General features: G+C 36.9%; 1 protein-coding gene across 3 annotated transcripts in view; it reads left to right on the top strand.

Moving 5' to 3' along the window:
- The first annotated feature begins 552 nt into the window (after positions 1-552).
- The window catches only part of LOC106872811 (ATP-binding cassette sub-family C member 5), a 101,411-nt gene continuing 80,797 nt past the window's right edge, over positions 553-21,166 (top strand). Inside the window, exons 1-3 of one of the 3 annotated variants that reach the window (XM_089355897.1) lie at positions 553-692; positions 4,054-4,118; positions 20,173-20,322. In XM_089355897.1, the coding sequence (XP_089212023.1) occupies positions 20,231-20,322 (92 nt within the window). In that variant the 5' untranslated portion in view covers positions 553-692; positions 4,054-4,118; positions 20,173-20,230. Of the gene's footprint in view, positions 693-4,053; positions 4,119-15,404; positions 15,777-20,172; positions 20,323-21,166 lie in introns of those variants that run through there. The other 2 variants (XM_089355896.1, XM_089355895.1) reach the window with 2 other exon arrangements.

Genomic DNA, 21,166 nt, shown 5'->3' with positions numbered 1-21,166 from the left:
TCATTAATCCTACTCTTTAAGATGATGATGATGATGATGATGATGATGATGATGATGATGATGATGATGATGAGGAGGAGGAGGAGGAGGAGGAGGAGGAGGAGGAGGAGGAGGAGGAGGAGGAGGAGGAGGAGGAGGAGGGTATGATGATGATGATGATGACGATGATGAACAATAGTGAAAATAAAACTGTCATACATTTGAAATTTTCGTTGTACAAATATTACAAATTTTAAAGTTTATCTACAGATTTTCTGTAGAATTTAGAATCAGCAATTAAAATATTTCAAGATGTTATCCGGGCATTATATAACAATATTCTTAATTAGCGTATCACAGGAAACATGTTTATCGGTATATTCTTTGATACAATTAACAATCAGTTTATAAGTCTTTGAGAATAATATATCGAGGTTATTATTCGTGACACATACACTTGGCAATCGCAGCAACAACTGGAGCGCTCCTCTTTCGTTAAACACATTCTTTCTTTACATTTAGTTCAAAAACTCAGAGCGTTCGCGGCACAAATCACGTTCTTTAATGTCAACTGTAAACATGATTTTAAGCCGATATGGAACATACTACGTTTCCTATATAGTTCATGATTCGGGGGAAATATCGTTCCAATATGAGTCGCTGCAGATATCTGATCCCTTTGAACTTTTTCGCATAATCTGTATGGACAGACAGTAAGTGAATTAACTATCTAAAAGCAATTTTGCCGTGTTATTAGCATTTCGTCACTACTTTTACTATCAATCTATCGACCTCAAGTGATGGTCGGAGATAACCGGAAAGCATTTTCTTCTATAGTTCTATAGTTTTATCTGTCACTAGATTTAAAAACACGAGTATTTAAATGTGAAACAAGACGTATACACCTAAAGTAAATCATTGAATTTTTTTTTTATTCTGTTACATTAAGGCGGTGAGCTGACAGAATTGTTAGTATGCCGGACAAAATGCTTAGCGGTATTTTGTCCGTCTTCACGTACTGAGTTGAAACTCCGCTGAGGTCGATTTAACGTTCATCTTTTTTCGGTGTCAATAAAATAAGTACCAGTGAAGCACGGGGTTGATGTAGTCGACTAGTCAACTTCGCCCAAAATTTGAGGTCTTGTGCCTATTGTAGAAGAAATATTTTTTTATATATATGTAATTAATACGGAGCAGCCAAAACTATTGAATATTTTTAACTATCAACACAAGCAACCACCCACATGCATATACGCGCGTGTGTGTGTGTGTGTGTGTGTGTGTGTGTGTGTGTGTGTGTGAATCTCTGCTTGGTTTCTACAGATGGTTGCCCTTCCTAACGCCAACTACTTCACAGAGTGAATTAGGTGCGTTTTTCATTGTACCAGCACTGGTTACATCCCCAAGTATCCGCAAAACATATCCCGGCACTGATTGGAGTTATAGGATCTTGGTTTAAGGAAGTAAAGTAGATTGGAATCATAATATATTTCTTTCGGTTCTTTGCGCTCTGAGATTAAAGCCTACCGGAGTTTACTTGACTAGTACACATAATCAGTCGCTTGGATTAACACCATCACCTGGTCTTTAGGTGCCTTAAACGGAGTCCACTCTCTTGCAAGTATTTGGGCATAGTTTCACATTTAAGGATACCTTTCTCCCTCTAACAAGTCTCAGTGACAGTGTAAAGGGTGATGGCACTGCTCAGCTTTCCTGGGACGTGATAAAAAAAATATGGAGGTTTAACGCGCATTTAATTATACTTATGTGGAGGCGCAATGGCCCAGTGGTTAGGGCAGCGGACTCGCGGTCATACGACCGCGGTTTCGATTCCCAGACCGGGCGTTGTGAGTGTTTATTGAGCGAAAACACCTAAAGCTCCACGAGGCTCCGGCAGGTGATGGTGGCGAACCCTGCTGTACTCTTCCACCACAACTTTCTCTCACTCTTTCTTCCTGTTTCTGTTGTACCTGTATTTCAAAGGGCCAGCCTTGTCACACTGTGTCACGCTGAATATCCCCGAGAACTACGTTAAGGGTACACGTGTCTGTGGAGTGCTCAGCCACTTGCACGTTAATTTCACGAGCAGGCTGTTCTGTTGATCGGATCAACTGGAACCCTCGACATCGTAAGCGACGGAGTGCCAACAACAACAACACCAATTATTCTTATAGAATCACTTATCGATCCTCTCTTAAGATATGGATATTATTATGTATGCAGATGCTGTTACTGCAACTGTTATCGTTCATAGTTGCATCAAGTTGTGTTCGAAGTCTTGCAATTTCCTCTAGAGATTTACCTGGCTTCACGAAAACCGGATTAGTGAGTGAGCTAACGAGTTTTCAGCAACTAGTTCCTATTATCAACAACAGCACAACAGCAAGATAAACATTTTATTTTGTCTTTTTTTTTTCTTTTTGTTGAGTGGGGTATTGAAGAAGATAATGAATTATCGCTGATGGCTCAATTACATTTAAAACAATAGCACAGAGAAATGTTTGTCCTCTGTTTGCTGATCAGTTAACCAATTTCTGAAAGCTGGAACTTCAGCAGTGTAATATTAACGGATTATTAATGTGTGTGTGTGTGTGTGTGTGTGTGTGTGTGTGTGTGTGTGTGTGTGTGTGTGTGTTATTTGCTTGAATGAGTTTGATGTTTGGTTAGGCGATACAGGATGACTGAAGATAGTGTATTACTTTAGTGGTAGTTTTAGTGGTGATCGGTGGTGGTGGTGGTGGTGGTGGTGGCGGTGTTGGTGGTTATAATTATCGTGTCATCTTCTTCACCTTCATCATCACGTATTCAATAGTATTTAGTTTCGATTGAGTAGAGCACGAGTTGTATGAGTTATTTAATTGGATTGGATGGTGATTGCGTGGACTATGTATTGCGTAGATTGTGTTAAACTAATGATTCCTAACATAATGACAATGTCTCATATTTTTTTTTTTTCGCAGGATGGTTTCAGGAGTCAATCATATATATAGACACGGGTGTATAACGTACTATTTTTAATATTGATTTCAAATTTTGGCATAAGGCCAGTATTGTGGGGGAATGAGGTAAGTCGATTGCATCAGTACCAGTGATTTTATCGTCCCCTAAAGGATGAAAGATAAAGTCGACCTCGATGGAATTTGAACTCACGATGTAAAGACGGATGAAATGCCGCTAAGCATTTCGTTCGATGTGCTGACAACTCTATCAGCTCTACCGCCTAAGTATTATTTTTAATATTGACTGGCGATAAAGGCGATGAGCTGACAAAATGATTAACATGCTGGACAAAACACTTAGTGGCATTTCTTCCGGATTTACATTCTGAGCTCAAATTCTGCTGATGTCGACTTTGTCTTTCATATTTTCGAGATCGATAAAACAAGTACATGTTGGGTACTGAGATCGATGTAATCGACTTACCCCCCACTGAAACTGCTAGCCTTGTGCCATAATTTGAAAGTAATATTAGCTGGTTATAAAGGCGACGAGCTAGCAAAATGGTTAGCACACCGGACAAAGTTCTTAGCGGCATTTCTTCTGGGTTAACGTTCTGAGTTCAAGTTCTGCAGTGGTCGACTTTACCTTTTCTTCTTTCAAGATCGATAAAATAAGTACCAGTTGAGCACAAGTCGATGAAATCCATTAGCCCCCTACCACCAAATTTCAGGTCGTGTGTCTATAATAGAAAGAAAGAAAAATATATATTGACTGGCGACTGTGTTGTATGAACTGTGCAGATAGTACTTTGTGTAAATTATGTTATTGACGCTAAAAAGTTTCGTACAATATGGGAATTTTTCTTTACAGAAACAATTCTGGGGCTGTGTGTAAATTTTAAAGTCTTGTATGATTTTAATGCTTTATGTTTCGTTGTTTTTGTTTCTTTATCAAAGTCCGTGCATCAATTACTTTTGATTCCTTTTTTTCTCTCTTACCCTACACCTTACTTATTTCTACTTCAAAATATTTTGATAATGTTCTTTATTTCTTTTCATGCAATGTTTTGGTTAGAGGCTATGAAGATTTCTATCATACTAAGAACATCTTCATTCTTGTCTTTGTTTAACATAGGATGATTCGCTTTGATCTGACAATCAGTAGTTGTTTAGCCCAAGACCAGCCTAGATGGAGAAAACGTAAGATTAGAGGCGCTTCAGCCGTGACCAACTACTGTTTTCAAGTATAATATAACCATGTTTACATTATACTCTTATCCTTACAGTTTTAAGATAGCAGGTGTAAATGAGAGAAGATTTAGATGCTATTTCTTGTAGGTCGAGCGAGTGCATATTGTTTTCGGCGGCTCATTATTTGGGTGGTGTATTGGTAGAATCCTACGAGAGTGTCGGGAGAAAGCCTTTTGGTTTTGTTACGGCTCTTTGCATTCTGAGTTCGATTCCCGCTGAGATCAACTTTACCTTTCAATCCTCCAGGGTCGATAAAATTAAGTAACAGTCAAGAACTGAGTTCGATGGTATCAACTAACCCCTTCTCCTCAAAACTAATGCCAATGTACCTAAATTAGAAATCATTATTATAATTGCTTTTAGGGCGGCGTGCTAGCAGAATCGTTAGCACGCCGGATAAAATGCTTGGCGGCATTTCGTCTGTCTTAATGTTCCGAGTTCAAATTCTGCCGAGGTTGACTTTGCCTTTCATCCTTTCAGAGTCAATAAAATAAGTACCAGCTGAGCACTGAGGCTTATGTAATGGACTAGCTGGCCTTGTACCGAAAATGCTGGCCTTGTATCAAAATTTGAAACCATTATTATAATGGCTTTTGTAGTTGTCTTGTTCATAGTCTATGGCGATAGATTGTCAGAATCGTTAGAACGTCGGCCAAATGTTCAGCTGTATTTAGTCATAGATCCACGTTGTGAGTTTAAATTTTGCTGAGGTCGGCTTTGCTTTTCATCCTTTCGGGTTGCTCGATCTTATCGACTAACACATTCCCAACAAATTGTTGACTTTGTGCTTGAATCAGAAATCATTATTTATTCATTTTTTGATTATTACATAATTTTTTTCTTTTATATCAAAGATAATTACGCACATCTTTAAAAACAGTCATAAAAGTGGTTTGTGAAAATGTTTTATCATCGTTTGCAGAATCTAGTATCTTCTGCAACATGTCTATCTCTATCCTTATAGATCGAAATACATGAAGTGCTTCCTTTATTAAAACAAGATTTAGACACGTCTTGAAAAACATGCAAAAAGCGTTCAAGGTTAACAAAAGTGTCCAAGATTAAGAAATACTATAATAAAATTCCCTAACATTATTTACAAATCCTTGTAGCGTTATGTTCTTACAGGACAGATCCTTATAATATAGATCTTGCTAGGTAATCTGGTAATATCTTTTGCAAAAATGGTTGACTATTATTGCAGTTGAGTCAACTACAAATAGAATGTTAGACACACCCCTTAAACAGCAAAAATGTTTTTTGTTTCAAAAGTTAGGCCGATATAATTCATTAGCTTTCATCTAACTTCCACACAACATTATAGTCATTTGATACTTCTAAGTTCATAATTAGTATGCTATTATCATTTTCGCCACTGAAAATTATGTCAGTCATATTGCTATCTGGTGGTATGTCTCTACACTAAAGTTCCGTATTATTTTCCATACCGTGACAAAACTCTTTTCTTGAGGCAGCTGAAATTGGGTGCAAAATTATTATTATTATTATTATTATTATTATTATTATTATTATTATTATTATTATTATTATTATTATTATTATTGAATAGTCTAATTTTTATCACGTGTTTTCACTGCACTACCGAGCGCAGTTTTGTGTGCCTTGAGTATGTGCTGTAGTTTGTTGTGGTACTCTTATATTTACTGTATTGTAAGTGTTTTATGTAGGATGTCTGATATTTAATCATGGAATGTTTTATATATATTTTATGATTAATGGTGCTACCTTGTTCACAGCTAGTGTTTTTTGGATCCATGTGTGGAGAATACTATTAAAAGCCTTTCGGTAATCGATCCAGGCCATACTTAGACCCTTCTTCTTTCTGCGACTGTCTTCAGTTATGGCTTTATTGAGAAGTAGCTGATCCGTATGAACCCTTGCAGCATCCCTTCACTTCTGGAAACAGGTTGTTTTCATCCAGATGTTTGCCCATCCTCTGCGATGTTATTGCAGTAAAGGCTTTGTAAATTGTAAGGAGACAAGTTATCGATCTGCAATCTTGTGGGTCTACCATTTCAGTGAATTTGGGACTTAGGATAGTTTTCCCTTCCGCGAGCCATTCAGGCATTGTTTCTGGCTCTGCTAATATTTCATTAAATTTCTCAGCCAACTTTTTATGTATTCCTGTTAGATGTTTTAACCAGAAGTTGGAGATCTTGTCGTGTCCGAGTATCTTCCAGTTGCCTTCTTGTCGTGCTCGGGTGCCTTCCAGTTTTTTCAGTGTCTGGGTGACCTTTTCAGATGTTATAGGAGTCCAGCGTTGTTCAGATGCTGTGCTTGTTGTTTTGATAGATCTTTTCTGAGGTTGTTCCTTCGCTGACCATATTTCTTTCCAAAATTCTTCCACTCCTTCTGCTTTTGGTGCTGCATTGATCTCTATTTTATTTTTGCTAAGTTCTTGCTAGAATCTTTTCGGATTGGAGTTTTGTTCAAAGAAACGTTGGCGTTTCTCATACCAGTGGATTCTTTGTGCATTGGCGAGGATATCTTGCTTTAGCTGTTCTTTTACCTCAGGTATACCTTGTTCTGTAATTTTGTATTTTTTCTTTTTCGGAAATAGCGCTGCACTAATAACGTTCTTTTCACTGACCTTCAACTCTCGGGGTGGCCAATCTTTCCTTTTCCAGTGCTCCTCTTTTTCTCTACTCTCCCACATCCACAAAAAACATGGGAATTTCGTGTAGTCACTTTGTTGACCAAGCAGGAAATTTACAATTTTCAAATCGGCACATAACATCCATTTATGTTTGGTGTAGTCAATCTCTTCTATAACCTGTTTGATGGCATCGTGTTTTTCTTTCAGTGTTGTTGAATGACCTATAGGTATTGGCGCATACATGTTGGTATTATGGAGCAAAACGCATTTCAAACTAGGTTTTGAACTATCAATGAACAATCTCCATTCATCAGGATCGTATTTGTGGATGCCTAGTCGAAGAAGAACGCTCACACCGTCATTGCAATGAACAAGATCCGTGTTCTCATTAAAGAATGGTACAAATTCGGCATCCCTATTTCGATAGAATGTTACCTTTGTACCTTTTGCTAACAGGTGTTTTTCGTTGGGCCTGGAGACCAAAAGTTCTGCTGATTCTTTGCTTAGATTTAAGTCTCGAACCAAATCATTTAATTCATTTTGGTTAAACGGCTCTGGCAAGGTTTCGGAAACATAGGATCGTTTTCGGAATGAAGACTAGGAATGAAGCGTAATGAAGACTAGGATAGTCGATAGATCTGCGTTTCTTTTGGTTCAGTCCCGCAACACTGACTGAACAGAAGTAGCATTCGTCAGAGTGGTTCTTTGGCTCACGCCAGATCATAGGAATAGCGAATCTCAGCGATTTTCGGGTACCTGAACTCCACTGTTTCATGTGTTCCAAACATATCTTGCAAACAATGTGAGGGGCCCATGATATGTCCTGATCACCAAGCTCGACGTGAAAGTAAGCACGATAGGCTTTCTTGTAAAAGTCAGATATCGGTTTCTTGTTGGCTTTCGGTATGAACTCCCCGCATGTATAGCAAAATAAGTTGGAATCATTTTTGCATCCACTCGTTGAAGCCATGTTATTTGATATCTATCTCTATGATTAAAAAAGAACATGAGTTGGTTGAGCATTTACATTATACTTTGCGTGTTCATATTTAGGTAATTTGATCGTTCCTAATGTCCTACGGAAAGACTCGTAAAACTGTTAATAGCAAAAGACGGAAAGACTCGTTACGCTGATTCTACTTTGTATCTTCGTAATCCTGCGTGGAGGGCAGATGTTATGGTGAAACCATTTTCATGATGTTTATCATGTACAATGGAATAGGTGTGTTCAATTAGGATGTCTTTAGTTGGAGTTTTTTTTTTCCAACTGTGAAAGCAAAAGCTCTTAATCTGCTTGGTTTCTTTCTGTATTGAAGGGATAAAAGAGAGGGGATAAACTTATGAATATCAAACAGAAGATTTTAGGGTTTCGTTTTTTTTTTAAGTTACCTTAATTATCAGGTTTACTAAAGTGCATTACTAATAAAGTTTATCAGTTAATTTGTATTTTGGCAATAAATTGGAAAAAATCGGTACTTCTATTTTAAAAGTTTTGACTCAAAAACAGTTTTTTCTTATAAAAATAGTTTATTTCAGGTGGCTGACATAAATTGCTCGGCCTACCTGAAAATTCATGGGTTTCTACTACCTTTTTTAAACTAAATTTTGCGATCAGCCAAGATTGTAAATTGATTCTTTTTCCAAAAATGAGCAATTTCAGTACAGCAAAAGTTGTAGCTAACCATGAAAAACTAAGGTCATTTTCGGAATCAGCAGCATCAAATTAGCTAGAAAACGTGTTTTGTTTCTTGGCACCAAAAATCGTATTGACCAGTGTAATATACTAGAAAAAAACGCTAGAAATATCTTTGTCGATAACACTCCAACAGCATGTTAAGCCAGAGAACAAGCTACGAATGACCGATGTAATCTAAAAATATGACTATAAAACTAACTAATTCGTATTTTGGAATACTTACAATTCCCTACAAAAATAGATTATCTCTCGAAGTCATACTCGTATCCCTATACAATACCAAGATCAACACACAAAAACACACGTCAAAAATTAACACGTGTATGCTGATATGACTTAACGGCTAAAAAATTTGACTGACAAGCAAACACGTGATGTTGACCAATGAAACTAACGGTTAAAAAAAGTTTTGGTGGACAAGTCAACATGAATTCAACCAGTATATAAGAAACAACACAGACACAAAATATATTCAATTCATGAAAATGTGACTGCTAAAATTTTCAAACGCCGAATATAAATTAAACTTTATTGTTCCAAATTAACAAATAAAAAAAGCTAATGGGAAAACATGAAAAAAATCTTAAATAAAAAATATATATTAACTACACAGTCGACGTGCAGCTGATACTTTTAAGCGATTTTGTTCTGGGTGCTGATGACTTTGTGATGTTACTGGTGTTAAATTAAAATCTCATGTGTAGAGAGCGCACTTGAAAGTATGTGATTGCGAGTGGCTGACTAAAAGATTGTGAAGTTCTTATCTCTTTTGAAGGAGTGCGAGACATACTTTGTAACACCATATGTTGAAATCTATGACATCATAGAGTAGAAATTGAAAATTGCGAGGGAGTTGACGTTTTACTCTTCGTGTTTGTGTGAACCAAATAACTGTTAGTATGTAACACTCTAGAAGCAATCGAGATAAACAGCCTGGTGAACTATAATACATGATTATATTCTGAGGGTGGAGTAATTTCATTTCATTTTTGGATAGGCAAGAACGTGATATTTGTGATATTTGTTCCAGCTTTCAGCATACTAATGAAGTACTGGGTTCGTCTTCCCCCCCTCTCTCTCTCTCTCTCTCGGAAACGGCTACGTAGTGCAGTGGGAAGGGTTGTGAGGGATGGTCACTCACGGCGTCCCATTCGCCAGAAAGGAAGAAAAGTTAAGCGAAGCTGTTTTAACAAATTCATTTCAATTGCATCAATAATAGCTTAAGAAAGTCATATTTCTTGCCGTTTCCCTATAACTAACTTTAGCTGGCTGTATTAGACAAATAATTATTATTACTGTTATAGAACACTGCATACTGATGAATTGGCAAAACCATTTGCGCCGGTCATATGTGTTGCGGAGTTTTTTTTTATCTTTATACTCTGTGTTCAAAATCTACCTCGGTTAACTTTGCCTTTCATCCATTCCGGGTCGATAAGGTAAACAGTAAAGTACAAGACGATGGTAACGATTAACCCCTTTCTCTGAATAATGCTGACCATGTACCTAAATTAGGAATCTAATTACAGAGCATTGTAAAATTTTCTTTTTAATAGTAAATGGGGGAAAAGATAAACAGTGCCATGACTCTTTCTAGTGGTAAGAATGGGATAAAATTATCCGCAAAACAAGAGACCTGATCTAAATGCTTGCAGCAGAATGGACTCCGCTAAAATACCCAAACCATGTGGTGGGGATAAACCGCGCGTTAGAATAATTCTAGCCTCCAAAAATAGTAACTGCTCCTCCGGTTATCAAAATTCGTTCCAGTTTCTGTTCCTCCGAAACTCGGATAGAAGACAACTGTCCTTGGTGCTATATTGTGGGATTGAACTTGTAGTTCTGTAGTTGTTTAACGTTATGTAGTTGCTTAATGAACTTCCTAGTCACGCAACTATGCAGCACACAGATTAGAGAACTGCTGACGAGAAGAGACTGAAACGATTGTTCGCTTTTTTTTTTTTTACTTATTGATTCTATTTAACTTCACTCGGTTGTTAAAATCATCACTGAGAAGTGTGAACATCACAACGTATTCTTACTCGCTTTCTCAATGAGCCTCAATCTTACTCGCTTTTCTCAGTAAGCCTCAATCACCAGTGAATTTATTTCGATTCTGAGAATGATAAAATAGGTGAAATGCCGATTTATATTTTCACAAGGTCTATTTGAGGTAAACAATAAGTATCGCAAAGTGTGATATCATATTAACATGCAAGTGTTCAAAATGTCTTCCTGCACTTCGCCACAGCGTTTTAATCGAGAAATCCAATCTCGTTTGGCATTTTGAAGTGTAACTTGAGGGATGTCATTCCAAGCTTTTATTAAGCACGTTTTCAATCCATCAATGACGGTATCTCTGCTAATAACAAGCTCCAGACACAGTAATCCATTACATTTAAGTCCAGACTATTTGAAGGTCATTCTTCAAGTGCAATAAAATCAGGGGTAGATTGTTGGAGGAACTGAACAGTAACCTTGGCTGTGTGAGGCTTTGTACTATCCTGCTGCCATATTCATAGCTCGTCGCCCATGACTTCTTTATTTATAACTCTATACTGGCCATGCGAAAAGCATGAGTATAATACTGTTTGAAAGAACAGAGAGTGAAAGTTAGTGAAAGCTGAGTTGAGACAACAGGAGACTGTCTGTACATATCAAAATCTTATTTTAGACGAAGGTCATATACGCTAAAATGTAATGGCCTTTGTTTCATATTTATAGCTAACATGGAACTCTCCGTAGGTATAGCTATATATAAGTGCACAAGCGCACGCATAAATGCATACTTATAATATATGCGTGTATATTTACATACATACATACATACATACATACATGCATATGAACATGTCTAGATATGCAACTATATCCATGAGAAGACATACATAAAACAAAACATGTAAATCTGCACGTATACATACATACAAAATACCTTGTTGTCGATGTTAAAATTCCAATGAAGGAACCTTGGATCTAGGTTAGAAACAGGCTCTTTCTCTATTGGCAAGAAATCTTGAAATAAAACTGAATAATGACATACATAAGAGGTGCACTCCAGGCGTTTTGAAACTTTTTAGAAAAGGCAGTTATAACAGTCCTAGATTATTGTGATTATAGTATATCATTGCAAAACATCTAATAAGCTGACCTGCCAACTTTTCTGACTTCCACGGGTGGCCTTCGCGAAGGGGCTGGAGCGCAACCACAAGGACATTAACGTCAGAGGTCCTACTGTGAAGGAGATTAGAGTTTTGGACTCCTTTGAAATCAATAAATGTCTCTCCTGAAAAAGTCTGGAAATTTATGGGATGCACAGGCGTGGCTTTGTGGTAAGAAGCTTACTTCCCAACTACAAGGTTCCGGCTTCAGTCTCACTGCGCGGTTTCTTGGACGAGTGTCTTCTAATATAGCATCGCGCGACCAAAGCCTTATTAGTGGATTTAGTTGATGGAAACTGAAAGAAGCCTATCATATATACAATATATATGTATGTATGTATGTATGTGCGTATGTATGTACGTATGTATGCATCTATGTGTGTGTGTCTTTGTGTATGTGTTTGTTCACCACCGTTTCAAACCGGTGTTGGTATATGTCTCCGTAACATAGCGAAAAATACCGATAGAATAAGTATAGGCTTTAAAAAGTCCTGGAGTCGACTTGTTCGGTTAAAAGCCTTCAAGGTGGTGCCCCAGCATGGCCGTAATCAAATGAATGAAAAAAGTAAAAGATAAGAGATAAAAAGATATATACATGTCTATGATATATATATATATATATATATATATATATATACACGCACGCGCACACATATAATCACACTATATATTTATGTATATGTATGCGTGCACACATAGAGACATGTATATGCCTGTTTATGCGTGTGTGCGTGCATGTGCGTGCGTTCGTGTGTGTGTGTGTGCGTGTGTGTGTGTGTGTGTGTGTGTGTGTGTGTGTGTTTGACATGACACCGAAAAGAAAACGTGTTATGAATAAATAGACTAGAAGACAGTAAGTTGATTGCTCACATATTCACTCAGCTATGATACTGCGTACGTGAGATGTTTTCTGTGGGTGAGTGGTGAAGTGAGTCATAAAATATATCTTGAAGGGACGATAACTGGGAACACCAAAACGTCACTTGATACATAATTTACATTTTATTTTGTTCTTACTATTGCTATTGTGCTTTTGTTATTGGCGGGTGTATCAGGGGTTTTATTTTATTGGTTTCCTTTTCTACTCTAAAGAACAAGCGACAAGAGTTGACGCCATGATCCGACTTCCTCTTCTCCCACGATTTTCACTTACACTGCACTGTATATATTCAGGCTAGACATTGGGCTCACATCATGCATATATACGTATGTATATGTATGTATGTATGTATGTATGTATGTATGTATGTATGTATGTATTGGCGATTTTTTCTTCCTCCGTCTTCCCTTCTTTGGACTTTCCTATATTTCCGACGAAGAACTTCGCTCGAAACGTCAAATTCTCTTTCTTTCCTTTCCTGAGCGTCCAGTAACACAACATCTGTATCATGTACTCGCGTTGTTGTTTTTTGTTGTATTTTTTTAATCGTTTTTCTTGTTTGAACTCACTATGTATGTATATATGTATGTACGTACGTATGTATAGATAGATAGAGAGAGAAAGAGAGAGAGGAGAGAGGAAGGGGAGAGAGGGGGTAAATCTCGTTGCTAACACCGGAGACAGGAAGGCTATAACGGATCGCTTCTCTAGAACATGCACTTTTTTTGGATGCCCATCAGTCTGAAGAAGACAAAGGACATGTTCTCTCCGCCTCAAGGCCTGGCCTATCTCGGGCCTAGCATCTTCGACCACTTTGGTCGAAGATGTTGGATGTAGTTGGTTATTTCATCTAGAGATGGATCTCTTGATTCTAAAATAAATCTGAGTGTTGGAAAAGCTAGCAAAACTTTTAGAATGCTCGAAAATCGTTTGTGGTTAGACTGGGTTAACACCATCAAAACCAAATCAGCGTCCTTTAATCATATGTCTTAACTGTCCTTCTATACTCTTCTGATGGCTATGTGGTTAAGAAGTTTGCTTCCTAAATGGTTCCAGGTTCCATCCCACCGCGTGGCACTTCAGGCAAGTGTCTTCTATTATAGCCTCGGATCAAGTAAAGCGTTATGAGTAGATTTGGTCGCCGGAAACTGAAAGAAGCCCGTCGTATCTATGCGTGTGTGTATTTGCATGTGTGTGTTGTATGTGCGGTCTAATACCTAAAACAAGTAAAAGATAAAGATAGAAGATAGATATGTACATGCATACGCACATATATAACCACATACATACACAAATATATATGCATATTTTTATTTACATATACAGATATATTTTTTTATGTGCCCTTTTTAAAGCCTAGCCAGGCTCATGGGCGCGGTTTCCCCGTTTCTATGGCGTATGAGAGTACACGTGGCACCATCGTTGTTATAAATAAAAATCGAAAAATATTTTAATAAGCCACCATTTCACTGAAAGCACATGTCGACGTCCTTTCAGTGAAATGATGGCTTATTAGAGTATTTTTCGCTGCTTGTTTATAGCAACGCTGGTGCCACGTGAACTCTCAGTTATAATTATTAATTAATTATAAAATTTATGGATTTCCCTTTTATTGACTTTAATGCTTGCTGGCCAATTACATTATTATTATTGTTTTATAGTTATTAATAATAATAATAATAATAATAATAATAATAATAATAATAATAATAATAATAATAATAATAATAATACCAGCAGATGACAACGTTTCCCTAAAAGAAATGGAAAAACTTTCAAAATACAAAGACCTGGAAATAGAGGTAACTCGAATGTGGAATCTAAAAACAGAAACAATTCCTATCATAGTAGGTGCCTTAGGTATAATAAAAAAAATATTCAGACAAATACATAACAAAAACACCAGGACTTACAAATATATATAACATACAGAAAATTGCACTACTGGGCACTGCACACATCCTACGCAAAACACTTTCAATACAGTAACCATAAGAGCATCACAGCAAACCACAGCACATACCCAAGGCGCACAGAGCTGCGCTCGGTAGTGAAGTGAAAGCACGTTATAAAAATAAAACTACTGAACAATAATAATAATAATAGTAATAATAACAAATAATAATTATATATATATATATATATATATATATATATATATATATATATGGGAGAATTTACGAAAAAAACAATAACAGACGAGGACAGGTGGTGTAAACAACAAAAGGATGTATTAGTTTAACGCGCGGGAATAGAGAAAGTCTTTAACGTTTCGAGCTACGCTCTTCAACAGAAAGAATAAGGAGCAAATTTACAGAAAACAAAAGACGAAGTACCACCACCCCACTGTAACCTGCCTTTACCTTTTCTACTTAAGCATCTCAATCTTTCCCCACTTTCCCCATGCAATAGCCATTCTTCGAGTGCTCTGTTTGTAATTTCGAGCAATGACTGACGAACGTATCATTAATTTTCTTAGGTTTTTCAATCTACCTCAATTGATCAAAAGACCAATTGAGTAAACTTATCTATAATGACTACTGGAAACAGCTGTAAGCCAAATTTGCTATAATAAAGGAATTATATGTTACTACCATTATTTTAACTTTTCTCTTATATATCACTGACGCCTTTATTGAACTGTCTCCTTTATTTTATAATTGAGAATTATACTGAAACACACACACACACACACACACACACACACACACACACACACACACACACACTCACGCACATACATACATGCATACATACATACATACATACATATGTGTGTGTGTGCTAGATAAATTGCAAGATATGAAGATTCAAAATACCATGACTAAAGATATATATTTATGTATACGTGCGCGTGTGTGTGCATGTGTGTTAGTTTTGTGTTTGACTATATATGCTTATTTATGTATGCATGTGTGTCTTTATTTTGTCCTCGTATTAAATGTCAGGGGTTATTAGATAAGAAAACAAGGTTATTTAAATTGGCGGGTATTTTCGTCAGTGATAAAGGATGAAATGTTTTGTCATGAATTTATAAACTGAATGCATAAGCTTGTTATAAACTACATTAAGCATCAGAGCACTGAGGTGAGAACAGGCGATACATTGAAAGAGGACTGCCATATCTTTAAGAAACAGAACCTCACTTAAAACGTTGCTCACCTCGATCTTCTTAATACCTCAGATGTAATTAGTGACAAATTTTGGAACTCATTCATTACGGCACATAAAACACCGTCTTATTTTTCTAGAGGTAAGTTAGTATAGTTTTTTTTTTTACGTGATTTACTGTCTTAAACGATATAAATATAATTTTCAGTTATAAGAGTTTGTGGCATAAATCATATTATATAACAAATCTCTATACCAAATCGCCAGATGCTTTTAGATTTCGTCCATGTGTAACTGCGTGTTTCTTTGACCAATTATATGTATTAAATTTTTACCGTTCAATCTATAAACCAACTGTGACTTTCATGTCTTTTTTTTTCTGGCATGTTGCATCAAGGATATAGTTATCTAGTGATTTATGTAAAAGAATGGTATGAAATTTGAATATTTGACTGTTCTTTCTAGCTGGTGGGGTGACCGAGTATAGGCTCATTTTTACCCGGGATTTATGGCATCACTATCTTCCATTTTAAGCTCGTTTAAAATATATTAAAATATGGTGAGTTCTGTAATCTACTTTGTTGTTGGACAATCATTGATGATTTCGTCTTCACATTGTGTACCGTATCTGAGGAAAATTAGTGCGGCAAAGTTCATCTCTCAAGAGGTTGTACACACACAGAAATTGAATTATTGATGTTACTGAGTGAGACACTCTCTGTAGGCTACATGCACCCACACCCACACACACACACACACACACACATACACACACAGACACACACAGACACACACACACAGATACACGTATCATAGCTGAATTCAATAATGTAAACTAAGAAAAAATGAATCGATTTCGCAGTGTCGCCGCTACTTATAGCGGTGAGTTGTTCTTATGTTGTGATGTCTATTTGCAGCAACATGAAATGGTCTGTATATAAGCAGCGTATTCAAAGCAATTCTGATGGATGGTAGAATGCGAACTGCCTACCTTTCACTCAGCCATTTCCATTCTTACAGTGTCATTCTGCTCCTTGAAAGAAACAACATATTCTATTTAACAAACACTGCTGAGTAAGGGATAAATATTTTTAATCAGTTAAATCTGAAGAAAAAGGCAATAATCTATGGCCTTCATATTCTCTCCAAGACCACTGAGATTGATATCGTTAATACTCTACTTGGAAAAGTAGAATATTAATCAAATCAGGAAAAGCACGTGCAGATGGAATTTGCAGAGTTGAGGTTCTGGGAAGGAAAGATTACGCGCAGTAGTTGGTGCAGAGTGTGAGGGTGTTAGACACAACTAGGACGATGAGAAGCAGAGAAACTAGTGAGTCAGGGCAAATGAGTAGAGGTGGCTAGCTCGGAGTAGAGGTCATATTTGCGATAACGACTCGGTTTCGATTCTCCAGTGAGATTAATTAACTTCAATTTGAACTATTACCCTTTGAAAGGACGTGGACGTCAGGAATACTCCATTTTCTTTTTGTCAGAAAACATCAACCTGTCTGTAATTAGTCCAAAACAAAAATACCTATTTTAACTTTTATCAATCTTAATCAACATTTTACCAACTAAATTCCGAGATACAGTTCTTTTGACCGTTCCAGGACTTCTTTTCACTTGTTTTAAAGTTTGCCCTGTCAGACAGGCATTAGAGAAAGCTTTAAAAGAAGTGGAAAGAAGTTCTGGAATAACCTCACAAATTTCCATCGTTACACACTCCGACGTCTAGCCAATAACGATTCTATTGTTATTAAAATGGCGGATAAGGGAAGTGCTATTGTAATTATGGATAAAAGTGGGTGTATTTCGGTTTGTGAAGAAGTTTTAAGTGACAAAACTTCACGTGAAGAATTACCTGTCGATCCAAACCCCAATTACAGAGAGGAACTTGACAAAATAATTCTGGCAATTGAGACAAACAATTTCATTAATAAGGCCGAATCCAGGATTTTACGGCCAAAAAGAAAAACACCTGTATTTTATGGTCTCCCTAAAATACACAAAGCTGGAAAGATTAGCTCCAATGCGCCCAATTTGCAGCGGATATGAATGCTGTACAGCCAAAATTTCGGAGGGGCTGGATGGTTTTCTACTCCCTGTCGCACAAAGATCAAGTTCCTATTCGAGATACTTTTGATTTTGAATCTAAAATTAACAACTTTTTTAAGCACAGAAGCCATGTAGAAAACTGTTTTTTGGTAACCGCGGATGTTTCTTCCTTATATCCCAATACTTGTCACGATGAAGAGGTAGAATCCTGCGTGAATGCCTTCGAAAAACGGTCAAACAAAAGTATTGCACCAAATTTTCTCTGTAGATTATTGAAGTTTGTGTTACAAAGTAACAGTGAATTTAGGACAAAAACTTTACCACCAGTCGAGAGGTTGCGCCACGGGTACCCGAATAGCAGTTAATTTTGCTAATGTTTTCATGAAGAAATTTAAGACAAAGTTACTGAAGACATTCAAATCCCTACATGGTCATGAACCAATACTCTGGTTACGGTTCATTGATGACGTCTTATTTGTCTGGAAAGGATCACAGGATAGTATAATTGACTTGTTGCATTTTTATGGCTGTTATACTAAAAACTATGGCTTTAAGTCTAACATAAAATTTACGTCTAGTTTTTCAAAGACTAGCGTTGAATTTTTGGGCACAAAAGTTAAGTTTTCTGGAGGTAGAATAGTGATAGAGTTATTTTGCAAACCCACACCATACCACATTTACCTTCACCGCCGCTCCGATCATCCACATCATATAATTCGGTCAAATCCCAATTTTTTAAGATAAAATGGATTTGTACTAACATAAGGGCTTACTGGAAACATGCAAATACTTTTGTATACCATTATGTCAAACGCGGTTACAGTGAATCACGATTAAAGGAAATAGCAAATAGCAAAGAGTCAAACCTTCACACATAATTTTAGCAAACATAATACAATATGTGACAGAATTCTTTTAGTGATTAACTGGCACCGAAATTTCGCTGGCATTTCAAAAGTGTTGCATGAAAGTTACCAGCATGTTGCAGGAAAATATTCTCGTTTCAAACAAATATTTCCTCATCCACCTATTGTAGCCTTCAGACGGAATAAAAATATAAGAGAACTATTACCCTCTACTTCTAACTTCAAGAAAATTAACATTGGAGTATCTGCACGCTGTACTTTGAAAAACAGCCGCAAGAGAGGTAAGCCCTATTCATTGTGTAACAACATATAGATAGGAGCATTTAATGGGAATATATCCACTGAAATTTTGATTGATGCAATCCAACGGGTACACTGGTATGTTACAAATTTTATGTGTAAAATGGTTCCGTTGGTATCTTCTATCGTTGAAATAAGCAATAAACCTATGACAATATCTAAATTCTTATTGCCTATTGTCTGTAACATATTCTAGCACACGGCATTTAACAGCATTTAACTGCAAAGACGCTATATTAGATGCATCAACGCAGTCCCCAATATCTTTTTTTTAACGGATAATTCAAGGGATCCTTGAAGAGATCCTTTTCATAGTATATGAGAGAACTTTTAAGACATTTAACATCTAAAGCAGTGGTTCCCAAAGTGGGCAGTACTGCCCCCATGGAGCGGTGGAAAGATCTGGGGGTGGTGAAGAAAAATGGGATGATAATGGGGTGACCAAAACGGGGTAATAGATGTGAAAAAAAAATAAAAGGTTAATTAGATTAAGTTTTATTTGTGAAATACTGTTTTGAATTTGCTGCAGAAAATGATCTATGTCTGTAATGGTGAAGGGGTGCACGAGGAATGTGACCTTAGAACCAAGCCTAAAAGTTTGGGAACCACTGTTCTAAAAGACATATTTCGGAATCAAATTCTAAATTGTTGAAGGCTTGGAGGGGTTTTCTTACTCTCAATACTTACCAAAATTCTTTCTAATAAAATAATAAGTAATAAAGTTTCTATAAAATATTTTTCGATAAATATTTATGCAACTTCGTTAAACTAACTTGTTAAATGCTTTATAAACGACGGCTAATATTTTTTTACTTAATTATTCAAAATAACCGGAGATTGGGTGAAATTTATGTCAATATGTTGTAACATTTTACTTGCTTTTTGGAATAGTATATAACATGTTGAAACAGTACATTTTATACGAGAATAAAAAACTAAAATTATAGAACATAGAAAATTTTTCTTGTTGTTCAAACAGCTTTGACACATTAACAAATAACTTCAGGGAAAGTGGATTTAGTGTGAGTGTATTTACAGGCTCAGATCTTATGCTAGAAGTAGCAGCCAGCAAATCACATCAGACCATCTTTGAAGTCAATATTCAGTAGTAAAATCAGGAATCAGTGAAATTCCGTCAAGGTCGACTTTGCCTTTTATTCTTTCGGGGTCGATAAAATAAGTACCAGTTGATGATTGGGGTCGATGTAATCGACTTACTCCACCTCCCGAAATTACTGTACTTGTATTAAAATGTGAAGCAATATTAGGAATAAGTAATGAGATTCAGTTTTTTGTCTCTATTTCATTTTATAGCCAATAAAAAAAAGAATTGCAGTAATAACAAGAAAGCTTTCGGAAATAAATACCAACGATGGCAACAACGAAAAATTATATTCAACGATCAGCTGCTTCAGCAGAAACAAATGGAATGAAAACTATTGATTCGGGCTTGGATATCGGCAGGTATGTCAAGTTTTATTATCATTACTGAGTGAGAGAGCAGTGCATGTCATCAAAGTGACATTGGGGTAAAATATACGAAGCCTTATATACCCATCATGACTACCCTTCTGATAAGGGTACACGAGGCACATGCATCGCAACCATATGTGCACAAGTCCCCTCCCCCAAATATTCAAGCCTTGTGCCTACAGTAGAAAGGATTATTAATATCATTATTATTTCTCTTTATCACAGATCATGTTGGAGCTCCTGGAGTCTTACGTGCGTAGCGGGCTTACTACCTGCAGTCTACGGTACCATGCTATTCGTTCTGTTCAGCTGTCTAATACTTTCCTGATTATTCTGGTCGTGCCAAAGAACCAAACCTCTTGTAACAGTCTTACTGGGCACTCTATTCCAATTTTCTCTATATTCCTCTTGATGCCTTCTGATACTGTTCCCAAGGACCCAACAATAATTAGAATTATCTTCGCCTTCTTCATTTTCCATAACCGGGCTATTTCGTACTTAAGAGGATTTATCTTTTCGCCTTCCTTCTTGACTATTCGTGGGTCAAAAGGGAAAGCAACTTCAGCTATACAGCATATGTGGTGCACCTTCTCCACCACCACTGGGTCCGGTCTGTTATGCTCTAGCACCTGATCTGTTTGGATTGGGAAATCTCAGAGGATTTTGCTTGTCTCCAACTCTGCCACTGTCTGCGGTTTGTGCTCATGCCACGTCTTGCCTCTCTCTTGCCCCCACTTTTCGCACAGTTTCCGGTATAGCACTTCCGCTACCTGATCTTGTCACCACAATTTGTAGTGGTTTGGGGCAAGTCTAGGGTATTCGTTCATGATATGGG

The sequence above is a fragment of the Octopus bimaculoides genome, chromosome 7, assembly GCF_046866305.1.
Source record: "Octopus bimaculoides isolate indiv1 chromosome 7, ASM4686630v1, whole genome shotgun sequence".
Taxonomy (NCBI): Eukaryota; Metazoa; Mollusca; class Cephalopoda; order Octopoda; family Octopodidae; genus Octopus; species Octopus bimaculoides.
The sequence above is the reverse complement of the archived record's forward strand: the minus strand, read 5'-3'. Positions and strand labels throughout refer to the sequence as shown.